The sequence below is a fragment of the Vanacampus margaritifer genome, chromosome 1 (genome assembly GCF_051991255.1).
Source record: "Vanacampus margaritifer isolate UIUO_Vmar chromosome 1, RoL_Vmar_1.0, whole genome shotgun sequence".
NCBI lineage: Eukaryota > Metazoa > Chordata > Actinopteri > Syngnathiformes > Syngnathidae > Vanacampus > Vanacampus margaritifer.
Genome location: NC_135432.1, coordinates 56,713,583 through 56,726,067, shown reverse-complemented (window position 1 = coordinate 56,726,067; position 12,485 = coordinate 56,713,583). Strand labels below are relative to the sequence as shown.

Genomic DNA, 12,485 nt, shown 5'->3' with positions numbered 1-12,485 from the left:
CTTTATTATGAATTTATTTCTTTTATCCAACATTATTGATCAAATTTCCAAATTGTGTGTTTTGCTGTTGTTAATATACTTGGCTTGAGCCTTTACATGTGCAGTACTCTTTTAACGGCTTGATTCGATGAACTGACAGGTTCGGTGTTGTGTTAGTATATGTGCAGGTTTACAAACACAAATAAAAGGTGATGATTACACTGTATGTCTAAATTAAAGTTAATAAACTGTAGGTGGATTTGATACACCAGGAGTTATCAAACAATGCATGTGTTTAGTCATTAAACCAATAAGTGTTGATACTTTTACTGGAATATTTGGCTCTCACAGTAAAATAAATGAATAAATAATTAATTAAAAATTGTATTAAAGGGCAAATTAAGATGTGCTTTTTTTTCATTACTTTAATTCCAATCAAATTAAATCAGTATCATATTGTGAACAACTGATTAAAGAGTAAGGAAGACATATTCATTTAAAAAGGACATGCAGAGAACAAGACCCTCAATTTGAAATTATGTAAGCAACTAAGCACAAAATATAAACGTGCTTGTTCTGGGCTCTACTCACACATAGGACATGTGGACGATCTCCCGCATGGCCTCATCACAGCGGTCGTTCAACTTCACCAGATCTGCAGTGGTAAAGCCATAGTTGCCCTTGTGTTTGACAACCTGAGGAGACAGATGCCGAATGCCAGCAATTATGCTCGTACAATAAATCATAATTATGTTGCCTCAAATTTAAATGAGGTTGTTAAAGGCAGCAAATTGCAGCGATTAAACAACTGTGAAAGCATAAAAATAAGCACTGTCACCAGGACAAATTAAACTTACACATGATGCCGATGGCATGATAATGCCAATGAGTTTTTATATATTTTTACTCCAGTAAAGATACAAACAGAGTTTGTATTGTCATTCTCGCTGATGATACCTTGATGAACTCTGAAGGAAGTTTCCCCTCAGGCAACAACATGCCTTCCAGCTTCATCTGGATGAAGAAACCTCTAGCGGCGCTGTAGCTTGTGCGCATGGGAAAGCCATATTTCTCCCCCATCTGGTTTACTAGTCCTGAGAAACACAAGTGCTATGCTATGAACACTTCCTAAAACATCCATGGAAGATAATGTTGATAGCTAAAAACATCCATATCCAAAAGTTTTGTTGAATCTAAAGAAACAAAATGTAGCATAAAAAAGATTTTCTATGATCAATTAAAATTGTGGGCAGCGCATGGGGCTAAAGGTGAACACATCTGCATCACAAGTTCTCAGGTTTGCGGTTCAAATCTCGTCTCTGGCTTTTATGTGTGCCGTTTGTTCTTCATGTGCTTCTTCCCACATCCATCCATCCATTTTCTTTACCGCTTGTCCTCACAAGGGTCGCGGGGGTTGCTGGAGCCTATCCCAGCTGGCTTCGGGCAGTAGGCGGGGTACACCCTGAACTGGTTGCCAGTCAATTGCAGGGCACACAGAGACGAGCAACCATACTCACAATCACACCTATGGACAATTTGGAGTGTTCAATTAACCTGCCATGCATGTTTTTGGAATGTGGGAGGAAACCGGAGTACCCGGTGAAAACCCACGCAAGCACGGGGAGAACATGCAAACTCCACCCAGGAAGGCCGAAGCCCGGACTCGATCTCACGCTTCTTCCCACAGTAAATTAAAAATATTTGGTTAATTTAAGATTCAAAACAGTCCATAGGTGTGAACGTGAGTGTGTATTGTGTGCGTGCCTTGCCACAGAGTGATGACCAGTCAAGGGTGCCTGCCTCTCATCCAAGTCAGCTGGGATAGATTCAACCTCACCCACAACCCGAATGAATTAACTGAATGAACTTAATGAATTAAGTGGTATTGCGAATGGATGGATAAAATGTAAATTGTTTTCCTATGTGCAATCTGATCCCATCTGGATCAGATTTGTTTGGCATTCTTTTTACCCAGCGTACAACAGCATATCTTACTGAAATTGTGAAAAAACTGAGCTACACAATTTTTTGTCTCAACCTATCCAAATTCAGAGTTTAAGGTTTTTTTTTTTTTTTTTTAAATATATTTTAATGTTAAAAAATAACATGACAGTGGCAAAAGACTGTAAGAACTTGTGTCAGTTTCCCATTTCTAACATTCTGAAATTGATTTAAACTTTTGTGGTCCATTATAAAGGATCTGGCATTTTAATCATCATTAGACATACTTGTATTGTGAAGGCATATGCAGAATTTTGACATGAAATAAAGGTTGCTGATGGTATGTGTTCCTTTTTTTATATTGTATAACTAATCAGATTTCAAATGAGCATCCTCTGAAAAGTCAGAATATATATCTCCGTCCGTCCGTCCGTCCGTCTTCTTCCGCTTATCCGGGGTCGGGTCGCGGGGGCAGCAGCTTTAGCAGGGAAGCCCAGACTTCCCTCTCCCCAGCCACTTCAGCCAGCTCATCCGACGGGACCCCAAGGCGTTCCCAGGACAGCCGAGAGACATAGTCTCTCCAGCGTGTCCTGGGTCGTCCCCGGGGCCTCCTGCCGGTAGGACATGCCCGGAACACCTCCCCAGGGAGGCGTCCAGGAGGCATCCGAACCAGATGCCCGAGCCACCTCAACTGGTTCCTCTCAACGTGGAGGAGCAGCGACTCGACGCTGAGTCCCTCTCGGATGACCGAGCTTCTCACCCTATCTCTAAGGGAGAGCCCGGCTACCCTGCGGAGGAAACTCATTTCGGCCGCTTGTATCCGGGATCTTGTTCTTTCGGTCACGACCCACAGCTCGTGACCATAGGTGAGGGTAGGAACGTAGATCGACCGGTAAATCGAGAGCTTCGCCTTTCGGCTCAGCTCCTTCTTCACCACAACGGACCGATACAGCGTCCGCATCACTGCAGACGCTGCACCGATCCGCCTGTCGATCTCCCGCTCTAACCTACCCTCACTCGTGAACAAGACCCCAAGATACTTGAACTCCTCCACTTGGGGCAGGACCTCCTCCCCGACCCGGAGAGGGCACTCCACCCTTTTCCGACTGAGGACCATGGTCTCGGATTTGGAGGTGCTGATCCTCATCCCAACCGCTTCACACTCGGCTGCGAACCGCTCCAGTGAGAGCTGGAGGTCACGGCTTGAAGAAGCCAACAGCACCACATCATCTGCAAAAAGCAGAGATGCAATGCTGAGGCCACCAAACCGGACCCCCTCAACGCCTCGGCTACGCCTAGAAATTCTGTCCATAAAAGTTATGAACAGAATCGGTGACAAAGGGCAACCTTGGCGGAGTCCAACCCTCACCGGAAACAAATTCGACTTACTGCCGGCAATGCGGACCAGACTCTGACATCGGTCGTACAGGGACCGAATGGCCCGTATCAGGGGGCTCGGTAACCCATACTCCCGAAGCACCCCCCACAGAACTCCCCGAGGTACACGGTCAAACGCCTTCTCCAAGTCCACAAAGCACATGTGGACTGGTTGGGCGAATTCCCACGCACCCTCGAGGATCCTGCTGAGGGTGTAGAGCTGGTCCACTGTTCCACGGCCGGGACGAAAACCACACTGCTCCTCCTGGATCCGAGATTCGACCTCCCGACGGACCCTCCTCTCCAGCACCCCTGAATAGACCTTACCTGGGAGGCTGAGGAGTGTGATCCCTCTAAAGTTGGAACACACCCTCCGGTCCCCCTTCTTAAAAAGGGGAACCACCACCCCGGTCTGCCAATCCAGAGGCACCGTCCCCGATGTCCACGCGATGCTGCAGAGACGTGTCAACCACGACAGCCCCACAACATCCAGAGCCTTCAGGAACTCCGGGCGGATCTCATCCACCCCCGAGGCCCTGCCACCGAGAAGCTTTCCAACCACCTCGGCGACTTCGACCCCAGAGATAGGGGAGCCCACTTCAGAGTCCCCAGACCCTGCTTCCTCAAAGGAAGGCGTGTTGGTGGAATTGAGGAGGTCTTCGAAGTACTCTCCCCACCGGTTCACGACGTCCCGAGTCGAGGTCAACAGCACTCCGTCTCCACTATACACAGTGTTAACGGTGCACTGCTTTCCTCTCCTGAGACGCCGGATGGTGGACCAGAATTTCCTCGAAGCCGTCCGGAAGTCGTTTTCCATGGCCTCACCGAACTCCTCCCATGCCCGAGTTTTTGCCTCAGCGACCGCCAAAGCCGCATTCCGCTTGGCCAGCCGGTACCCGTCAGCAGCCTCCGGAGTCCCACAGGCCAAAAAGGCCCGATAGGACTCCTTCTTCAGCTTGACGGCATCCCTTACCGCTGGTGTCCACCAGCGGGTTCGAGGATTGCCGCCACGACAGGCACCAACCACCTTACGGCCACAGCTCCGATCGGCCGCCTCAACAATTGAAGCGCGGAACATGGTCCACTCGGACTCAATGTCCCCCGCCTCCCCCGGGACAATGGAGAAGAACAATGGAGAAATATATATCTCATTTTTTAAAAAAAAAAAAAGGCAAATTAGGTTGACACATGGATGGACATCAAAATCTCTAGACTAGAAGTTGTGAACAAATACACTGACGTCTCCACCTGCAATGTCATCCACTATCTCGGTATAAGCTCGTCGGGCAATGTCCAGGAACTCGTTAATGTTGGGTCGCACGGCATAGCACTTCTGTGTGCGCATGTTAAGGTTCCCCTTCAGGTATGTAATCTCATCATTTATCACGGTGAGGATCTGCTTCAAGATCATGTCAAATCTGAAGGTGTACACAAACGACTGTATAAGTAAAAGTGCAAAAAAAATATGTCAGCTGCCACAAGACTTACACACCTGTTGTCCTCTAGTGAAGTGCTGCATGCTTTAAGAAGAGTCGTGTTGCAGTTCTTTAACACCACCTTTAAAAAAAAAAATCTTTAAAAAAAATAATTTAAAACCTAACTTAAGAGCTTGTGTATATTAGTAGACACCAACCCTCAACTGTGGCACCAAATCCAAAGTGTGTTTCAGCTGAATGACGTGTGTAATCTTCGCTTCTGCAATCTGAACCTACAATAGTAGCATAATACAACTGATTATTGCTATACGTGGGCCTGTCTGTATTCACTGACGTTTACACATTAAATTAGAAAGAACAAAGAACCAAATTTGGAAACGAACACCATCAAAGACAATGAAATTAAGGATTATATTATTTAAAATTTTAGTAAATTGACTTCATGTTTTTAAAACACATAATGCACATTACACATAATGAACTTGGTATAGTAAAAATGTTTTTAGTCATACAGTTAGAACTTCACATATTGTACCATAGTGATTAGAACCCGTCTGTGCCAGCCGGGGCTAATATCTTGTGCAGGCAATTTTCACCCCCTTTAACACAGAGGGTCATGGCAAGTCCTATAAAGACTTTGAAGGTCTGTGAATTTGGGGCTTTAAATTGCCAAATTTATTGACTTCCTCCCTTCTCACTAGGGGTTTAATTAAAGAATTGTGGCAAACAAAACCACTGCCTAATTTAAACATACCCATGGTCTTTATGGTCTGCTTCATGCTGTTGTTTAATAACTGTATTTCAGCACACCAATAGATGATAAATTACATAAAATTAGTATGAGTGCATAATAAGTAATAAAAGTACTTCACATACTGTCTCTTGTTTTGGGACCTGGACAAGAACAGAGAGCAGCTGGTCAATATCCAGGAAATGGCCTATAGCTGGAGGAGGTGAAACAAATACACAACAAAATATTCAAATATTTTTTGTCAATTTGTATCATACTTGAGTCAAGTTTGATAAAAAATAGCTTATTTGGTACCATTCTTCAATCCAAAGAAGAGCTCTTCATTCTGCAGCATTTCTTGTATCGCGTCCAAGCGTACGTTAATGGTATCCACATCTATCAGAGGCTCCAGAATATTGGAGCGTAACCTTCTGGCGCCACCGGGAGTTTTTGTGTAGTTAAGTACGCCTAAAAGGGTATGTTCGCTCCTGTGTGCACACAGTAAATATACAATGCACATGTGATGGGACAAGCACTACTATCTAAAATGATGTTTGGTCATCTCTTGTTCTTACTCTACCTGTGGTCTCTGTTGTTGACCACAAGCTCCATGTTACTAGCAGACGCCGAGTCGATCATAGCCGTCTGTTCGCTTCCCTTAAAGATCACTTTCAAAGACTTGGCAGCATAAACAGAGTTCTGAATGAACTCCAAGTATTTCAGCAAAGCAGCTGCAGCCGCCAGGCAATAATATCTGCACAAATTGGGGCAGTTGCTAATAAAATGGTTGTCACAGTTTATCGCTATTTTCTTTTCTTTCTTTTTTTGCACATAATTGCACTCAATGGCGTACTTAGCATGAACTTCCATCAGGACAGTGCTGAATTCTGGAGCACAGAGCTGCTGGATGTACTCAAGTCCTTTTTTCTCATTAAAATATTTCCTTTGAACTGCAGTGAAAGCAACACCCTGACACACAAAAACATATTTGCACCAAATAGTACAATATTGACAGTTTTTATGCTACATATGTTCTTGCATTGGCACCTGGAAGTTCTCTGTGATGAGACTGAAGAGCTTTGTCCCTTTTACCTTATCACAAGCAGTGTCCGGCATCAGTATTTCCATCGGAAACAATATATGGACCTTGGTTATGACCTTAAGAAATGTATGTACAAGTTGGCATCGTTCCACTACAAATATAAGCAATTCCAACAATTACAGCTTTTGTGAGTGCTTAGATTACCTTGGCATATGTTCCAGTGTCTGCAAACTGAGAGAGTACAAGCTCTGGACATTTCAAGTTAAGACTGGCCATTCCAATCTCTCCCCTGGCCAAACCGCGCCCTTCGACCAGGGCTACAATCACAGATGAACCAGAACCTGTTGTAGAAGAGGAGCAACTTGTAGCTGTAATAAACGAGAAATTTAAGTGAAAAAATGTAACACCTCGAACTCAAAGTACCGCTTTGGGCCACAATACCAGTGTGATTAGTCAGCGGTGTCCGTGCAGGGTGTGTGGCCCTTGCAGAACCCAGGATCTTCCTGAGGCTTGGTGTTCCTCCATGGTAGGTGCTGTCCGAGTCACAGGCAAGGTGGGGTGGATTGGTCGTTCCCAACTGATGGCTGTGGGGGAACTGACCTTTTCAGCAAAAGGAGCGTATAGATTTTAATGAATCGTAAACATTACTCAGTCACAGATTACACAACACAAAAAAATCTTCTTTGTTTTGTATGGCCCTTTTCCTATTAGTGTCGCAGGTGAGTTGGAGCCTGCCCCAGCTGATTTTGCATGAGAGGCGGTACTCCTGGGACTGGATGCCAGAAAATTGTAAGGCGCAGACAGGTACAGTATACAGTTCTAAGAGTGAACTCAGTTCTTTATTATTTATTTTCTTTATTACCCCATAAAATGAATTACATAGATGGGTAGGTTGATGATGGTTGATGAGGGCCAGTTGAACGGCCACCGAGATCACAAGACCTCACTGCAATTAATTTAGATTTATTGGGTTTTGTGAAAGATATTATTTGGGCAAACCACGGACTGTTGATGACTGAATTCATAAAATAAGTTTGTGTTTCAGTGTCGAAACAATTCTTTGACAACTAATGGTCAAATTTAACACAGCAACCATCCAGTCAGGATTTCATAAAATAAAATTCACAGTCCCACATATCCACAATAATCCCATCACACTCAATCAGTAAAAGGTAAAAAGCAACGCTTAATTCACTAATTAATTTCCTTTTCTTTGCTGTCTAATCTTATCCAATGCACTGAATCGCTAGCTAACAGCCTATCAAAGTGACTAAATGTCACCAACAGCTGACGCCATCTTGTCTCATTCATTCAAATCATACCTAAAAAGCACGACACAAAAACCTCTTAATTCTAAAAATTACTTTTATTAAGGTTTATTCTTGCTTGTATTGAATTAAGTATCCATTTTATTTTACTTATTAAAGACAAATTAATAGAGTTTACATTCAGATTAATTATGCAGTTAATGTAAGTAACATGTGTCAGGTGTAAGAATAATGCATCCATGTGAAAATGGCCGATAAAATCAAATATCAAAAATTTCCCTGGGTGTGGGGGAGGCCAGGAGGGTGTCCAGAGAGTGACAAGGGGTGGTTATGGCCAATCACGACCACCATCTCACGCCACCCCTGGGTCTGCTCCAATACAAAACTACACTGTACATTATTGTGGTCTTTTATAGGCTCAAATTTTAGTGAGTGTGACTATATTATATCCCTGCAGAGTTACTGTACCTGTGGCTGTGCGAGGAAGCGATGGACCAGTGCTGGTGTGCGTACTCCCTTCTTGCAAACTTTCAGAGGACGAAGCAGGGGAGGCTGACACCGGATTATTAGAAGTTGTTCCATTTACAAGATTTCTTTCAGCTGTAGATACCGCAGAGCTATGCCCATTTACTGAAGTATCACTAGTTGCAATCTCTTCTGTGCTGCTACAAAACATTACAAAACGTTCTAAAATTCCCCGTTTAGAAGCCTGCTTTCCAAATCAGTAGCACACCTTCAGTAATAAATTGAGTAAAAAGCTAATAAAGACAGCCAGTAGAATCTGCTGTTAGCTTACAAGCTAACAGACGCCATTAAAAAAAAAAAATCTGGCGCTAGCGCCCCCCTACCCCCAAACGTTGTGTTCAAAATATTATCGCTGACATGTGCTAAGTTTTTATGGGCAAATTTAGTACCAACCACCTGCCTACTTACACACAACAGCACACAGTACTTTAATAGTTGTAAGGCAAAGAATATTATTATTATTATTTTTCGAAACGACTACAGGTCTACTTCCGTTTCCGCTCCGGTTTATCCAACATGGCGACACACGGAGAGCGCAACAACTATTTTGTGAGAGAAATTGAGAAAAACGACGGTTCTACCCTGACTGTCAGCCAATGTTACATGGGTGACGTGGGCTGTGTGGTGTGGGATGCGGCCATCGTTCTTGCAAAATATTTAGAAACAAAACAATTTTACGATCCACCCTCAGGAGTAAACTTATGGGCTGGCCAAAGAGTGGTGGAGTTAGGAGCTGGGACTGGGGTCGTTGGTTTGATGGCTGCAACTATGGGGTGAGTTCAAATACATGGGGGTCCTTGACGGTCTCGACATAACGAAGGGTGTGTGGCAAATACGTTGTCAAGCAGTACCAGAGGCACGTTCAGTTTTTGTTGAGATTGTCGAGTTTCCATGTTCTACCTGTGTACCCTGTGATTTACTGATAACCACCCCAAAGCTGGGATGACCATAATGAGGACAGGATTTTTTGAAAATTGATAAATTGTTGACTTACATTTATGGCTAAGATGTGTTTTCATACAAATATTTACCGTTTATGTACACATAGGGTTATGTTGCCCTATGAAAGGCAGCAATGAATGTTATCAACTGAAGACCTGAAGCGTGTACACATGAAGTTTCTGTTTTAGCTCACACAGTTAATGTCCGTTAATTGCTGGTTAATTGTGTTGATTTCCACAGTGCTTACGTTAGCGTGACAGACTTGGAGGAGCTACAAACCCTTCTGAGAGTGAACATTCAAGACAATCAGACTCTCATCAGTAGTGGATCCATAACTGCCAAGGTACTGAAATGGTTTGTACTATTTTCAATATTTATTTAACATGCTTGATTGATGATGATGATGATGATGATGATGGGTGGGTAATCACATTTATAGTCTGAGGTGTTCTTTTTTTCAGGGGTGAAGATGTATCTGGTTTCCTTCCCCCTCCAAACTATGTCCTTATGGCAGATTGCATTTATTATGAGCAGGTAATGTTGCAGACTTAGTCTAAATGGATGTTTTGCATGTTTTCAACATGTCCACTACCGACCGGCATTGAGTTCTCCTCAAATACTTTCATTTATTTCCGCACAGTCGATTATCCCGCTGGTGGAGACCTTGAATTTGCTCAGTGGACCAGAGACCTGCATCATTTGTTGCTACGAGGAACGCACTGAAGGCATCAACCCAAAAGTAGAGAAGCAGTTTTTTGAGGTAAGGGTCATATCTTCTTGTTGTAAATATATAACAAATGCAGTGTATTGGCCGTGCTGTTCAATGGGTCATGTTCTTTATTTCATCCTTTAGTTGCTGCAACAAAGCTTCAACTGTGAAGAAATCCCTTCACGCAAACACGATAGAGAGTTTAGTAGTCCAGACATCCACATCCTGCATGTTAGGAAAAAGGTTTGAGCTTTTAAGATGATATTTGAGTAAATGGATGACGTTTCTTTGGCGGAATACACACTTGAGTGGTTGCCAGCCAAGCTCAGGGCACACACAGACAAACAACCGTTAACACTAGGGCTGGATCATAATTTAAAAAAATACTAATCAATATTTTGATATATGCTAATGAGGGCAAACATGTTATCTCTTTAGCGTTTTTAGGGTGTGGATCATAACCCCCGCGATGGATGTGTTTTTACTGTAACTTGAAAGACAAGCATAAAATAAATTAGCTTCAATTAAAATAATAGCAATAAATATCTGCTGTTCCTGCTGTGTGTGCCGTGACCTCTTAGGGGCAGTGTGGCGTACGCATGGAGATAGACACGTACATTAAGATGAACAAATTCACTCATCTTTATTTATATAGCGCTTTCACTGTATAGCTGCAGCGGAAACAAACTGCTTTCTCCGACAACAAAAAAACTTTCAAAAATATATAAGTTACTTTCATATACCGATAAAATGTCTTTACCCATCTCGAAATGGGAGACAGACTTGTCTATAGCACCGGAATCTGACTTTTGGATTCAAGTTTGTGAAAACGCATTTAAAATGACAAAACACACAAATTTACAACTTATCCAATATAAAATTATTCACAGAACATACATTACTCAATATATGATGAAGAAAATGGGTCTCTCAGACTCCGACATTTGTCTTCAATGTTTACAAAACACTACAGACACTTATGTTCATGCTTTATGGTTATGTACTCCGGTTATGTATTTCTGGACTAAAGTCTTAGAAAAACTTTCTGCTATTTTGGACTGTAGGATACCTTTATCTCCAAACTTGTGTTTGCTAGGTGACCTAACAACAACTGACTTACCACATAAACAATTTCAATCTACACTTGTAGCCCTTACTATCGCAAAAAAAAAAACAATTCTTGTTAACTGGAAAAATAAACAAACTCTGAATATCGACCAATGGTCTAACTTCCTCATAAATCACATTTTAATGGGAAAAATATCTGCCTCAAATAAAAAACAAATATCAAAATGTATAGAAACATGGTCTACGTATATAGAATTTTTTAACCTAATTCTGGTTACTTAATTCTGCCTGTTAGCGAGAGCCACCACATCGTGATAACTTACATTGATGTTTCTGCATTTGGCAATTTATTATTATATTATATTATTAGTATGGGATTTTTTTAAATAGGTTTTAGGTGAACTAATGAATACACACACACTCGCACGCACGCACATACAAAAAAAAAAAAATATATATATTTATTTAAAAAAATTAAAAAGGAGAGCAATGATGACATATCAAATCGAATGAACAATACTGAGCTCTCCAGGAGAAAAAAAAAAGGAAACGAACTGCTTTACAGAACACATTACATGAAACATTAACAATAACACAATCATTACAAAATACTTTTAATTCCTACATATCCTTTGTTGTTTGAAGCAGTTATAGACAAGAGGAGGGATTTAGTCTCCAAATAGGCTAGAAGAAAAAAAATCACAATTGAACTTTGATGTAACAGTTTTCACAGCCAATGAAGAATATTATGCCTGTGAATATATAAATATATATATATTAAATGTCTCTACTGTATGTGTTACTGTAGCGTTTTGTGTGAATATTTATTTGAAGGAATGTAAGTCCAACTCCGTGCACATTTTCTGTATGCCTTGTAAATGAAATGTGTAATGTGTGTACTGTACCATTTTTTGCTGTTTAGTTTTACAGTAAACTCCAGCTGAGTTGTCATTAAACAGCTTAAAGCACGCTCAGGGAAGGCAGAATAACATTTGCCACATGCTTGCCGCACAAGCTACACGGTGCATTCAGCGTACTTTCACAAAGGAGGAACTTGCAAACGCATACTGTACTGATTGACACATTAATCAGTATTTTTTTATTCTAATATTTTTATTATTGTGAGAAGCCAAAATTACTTTCCCGGCCGTGGTTCACACTCACATTTGAACAAGTCTTCAATTAATGTAACAACTAAAACAATTCCCGCGGAAAGTTTTTGAAATGTGAGAGGTAGACGTGCTAACCGATATATCACTTTGTTGCCCTCAATAGCAAATAATGCACACAAAAAGCAACCGTTTTCTGTTACTGTGTTTATGTAATTACCGTACCTGTAAATGTCTATGAATCCATGTGTGAATGCCATGAGCTTACAGTGGAGCTAAAGCATTGCCCAGTTGTAACATTAGGGGGCAATAGTTGCCATAAAAAAAAAAAAAAAGTGGTTGAGTTTGAAGCTGAAATA

The 12,485-nt window shown here is 41.9% G+C and overlaps 2 protein-coding genes across 5 annotated transcripts in view; one reads left to right on the top strand and one right to left on the bottom strand.

Annotated features, from left to right (window-relative positions):
- The window catches only part of msh4 (mutS homolog 4), a 12,026-nt gene extending 3,202 nt beyond the window's left edge, over window positions 1-8,824 (bottom strand). Inside the window, exons 1-13 of one of the 4 annotated variants that reach the window (XM_077555980.1) lie at window positions 8,242-8,824; window positions 6,929-7,105; window positions 6,710-6,846; window positions 6,511-6,621; window positions 6,317-6,432; window positions 6,044-6,217; window positions 5,779-5,951; window positions 5,610-5,677; window positions 4,931-5,005; window positions 4,790-4,854; window positions 4,546-4,715; window positions 937-1,073; window positions 571-674 (exon numbers count right to left, since the gene is read on the bottom strand). In XM_077555980.1, the coding sequence (XP_077412106.1) occupies window positions 571-674; window positions 937-1,073; window positions 4,546-4,715; window positions 4,790-4,854; window positions 4,931-5,005; window positions 5,610-5,677; window positions 5,779-5,951; window positions 6,044-6,217; window positions 6,317-6,432; window positions 6,511-6,621; window positions 6,710-6,846; window positions 6,929-7,105; window positions 8,242-8,449 (1,715 nt within the window). In that variant the 5' untranslated portion in view covers window positions 8,450-8,824. Of the gene's footprint in view, window positions 1-570; window positions 675-936; window positions 1,074-4,545; window positions 4,716-4,789; window positions 4,855-4,930; window positions 5,006-5,609; window positions 5,678-5,778; window positions 5,952-6,043; window positions 6,218-6,316; window positions 6,433-6,510; window positions 6,622-6,709; window positions 6,874-6,928; window positions 7,106-8,241 lie in introns of all 4 variants that reach the window. The other 3 variants (XM_077555970.1, XM_077555996.1, XM_077555988.1) reach the window with 3 other exon arrangements.
- vcpkmt (valosin containing protein lysine (K) methyltransferase) lies at window positions 8,470-12,485 on the top strand. Its single transcript, XM_077556010.1, has 5 exons — window positions 8,470-9,071; window positions 9,481-9,594; window positions 9,702-9,774; window positions 9,881-10,000; window positions 10,094-12,485. The coding sequence occupies exons 1-5, from the start codon at window positions 8,815-8,817 to the stop codon at window positions 10,196-10,198; spliced, it is 669 nt and encodes a 222-aa protein (XP_077412136.1). The 5' UTR covers window positions 8,470-8,814; the 3' UTR covers window positions 10,199-12,485.

Bases quoted from the DNA above. Each gene is read 5' to 3' on its own strand.
- vcpkmt (XM_077556010.1), top strand. From the start codon at position 8,815: ATGGCGACACACGGAGAGCGCAACAACTATTTTGTGAGAGAAATTGAG. The intron at 9,072-9,480 runs GTGAGTTCAAAT...TGATTTCCACAG, and splicing joins TTGATGGCTGCAACTATGGG to TGCTTACGTTAGCGTGACAG. The intron at 10,001-10,093 runs GTAAGGGTCATA...TTCATCCTTTAG, and splicing joins TAGAGAAGCAGTTTTTTGAG to TTGCTGCAACAAAGCTTCAA.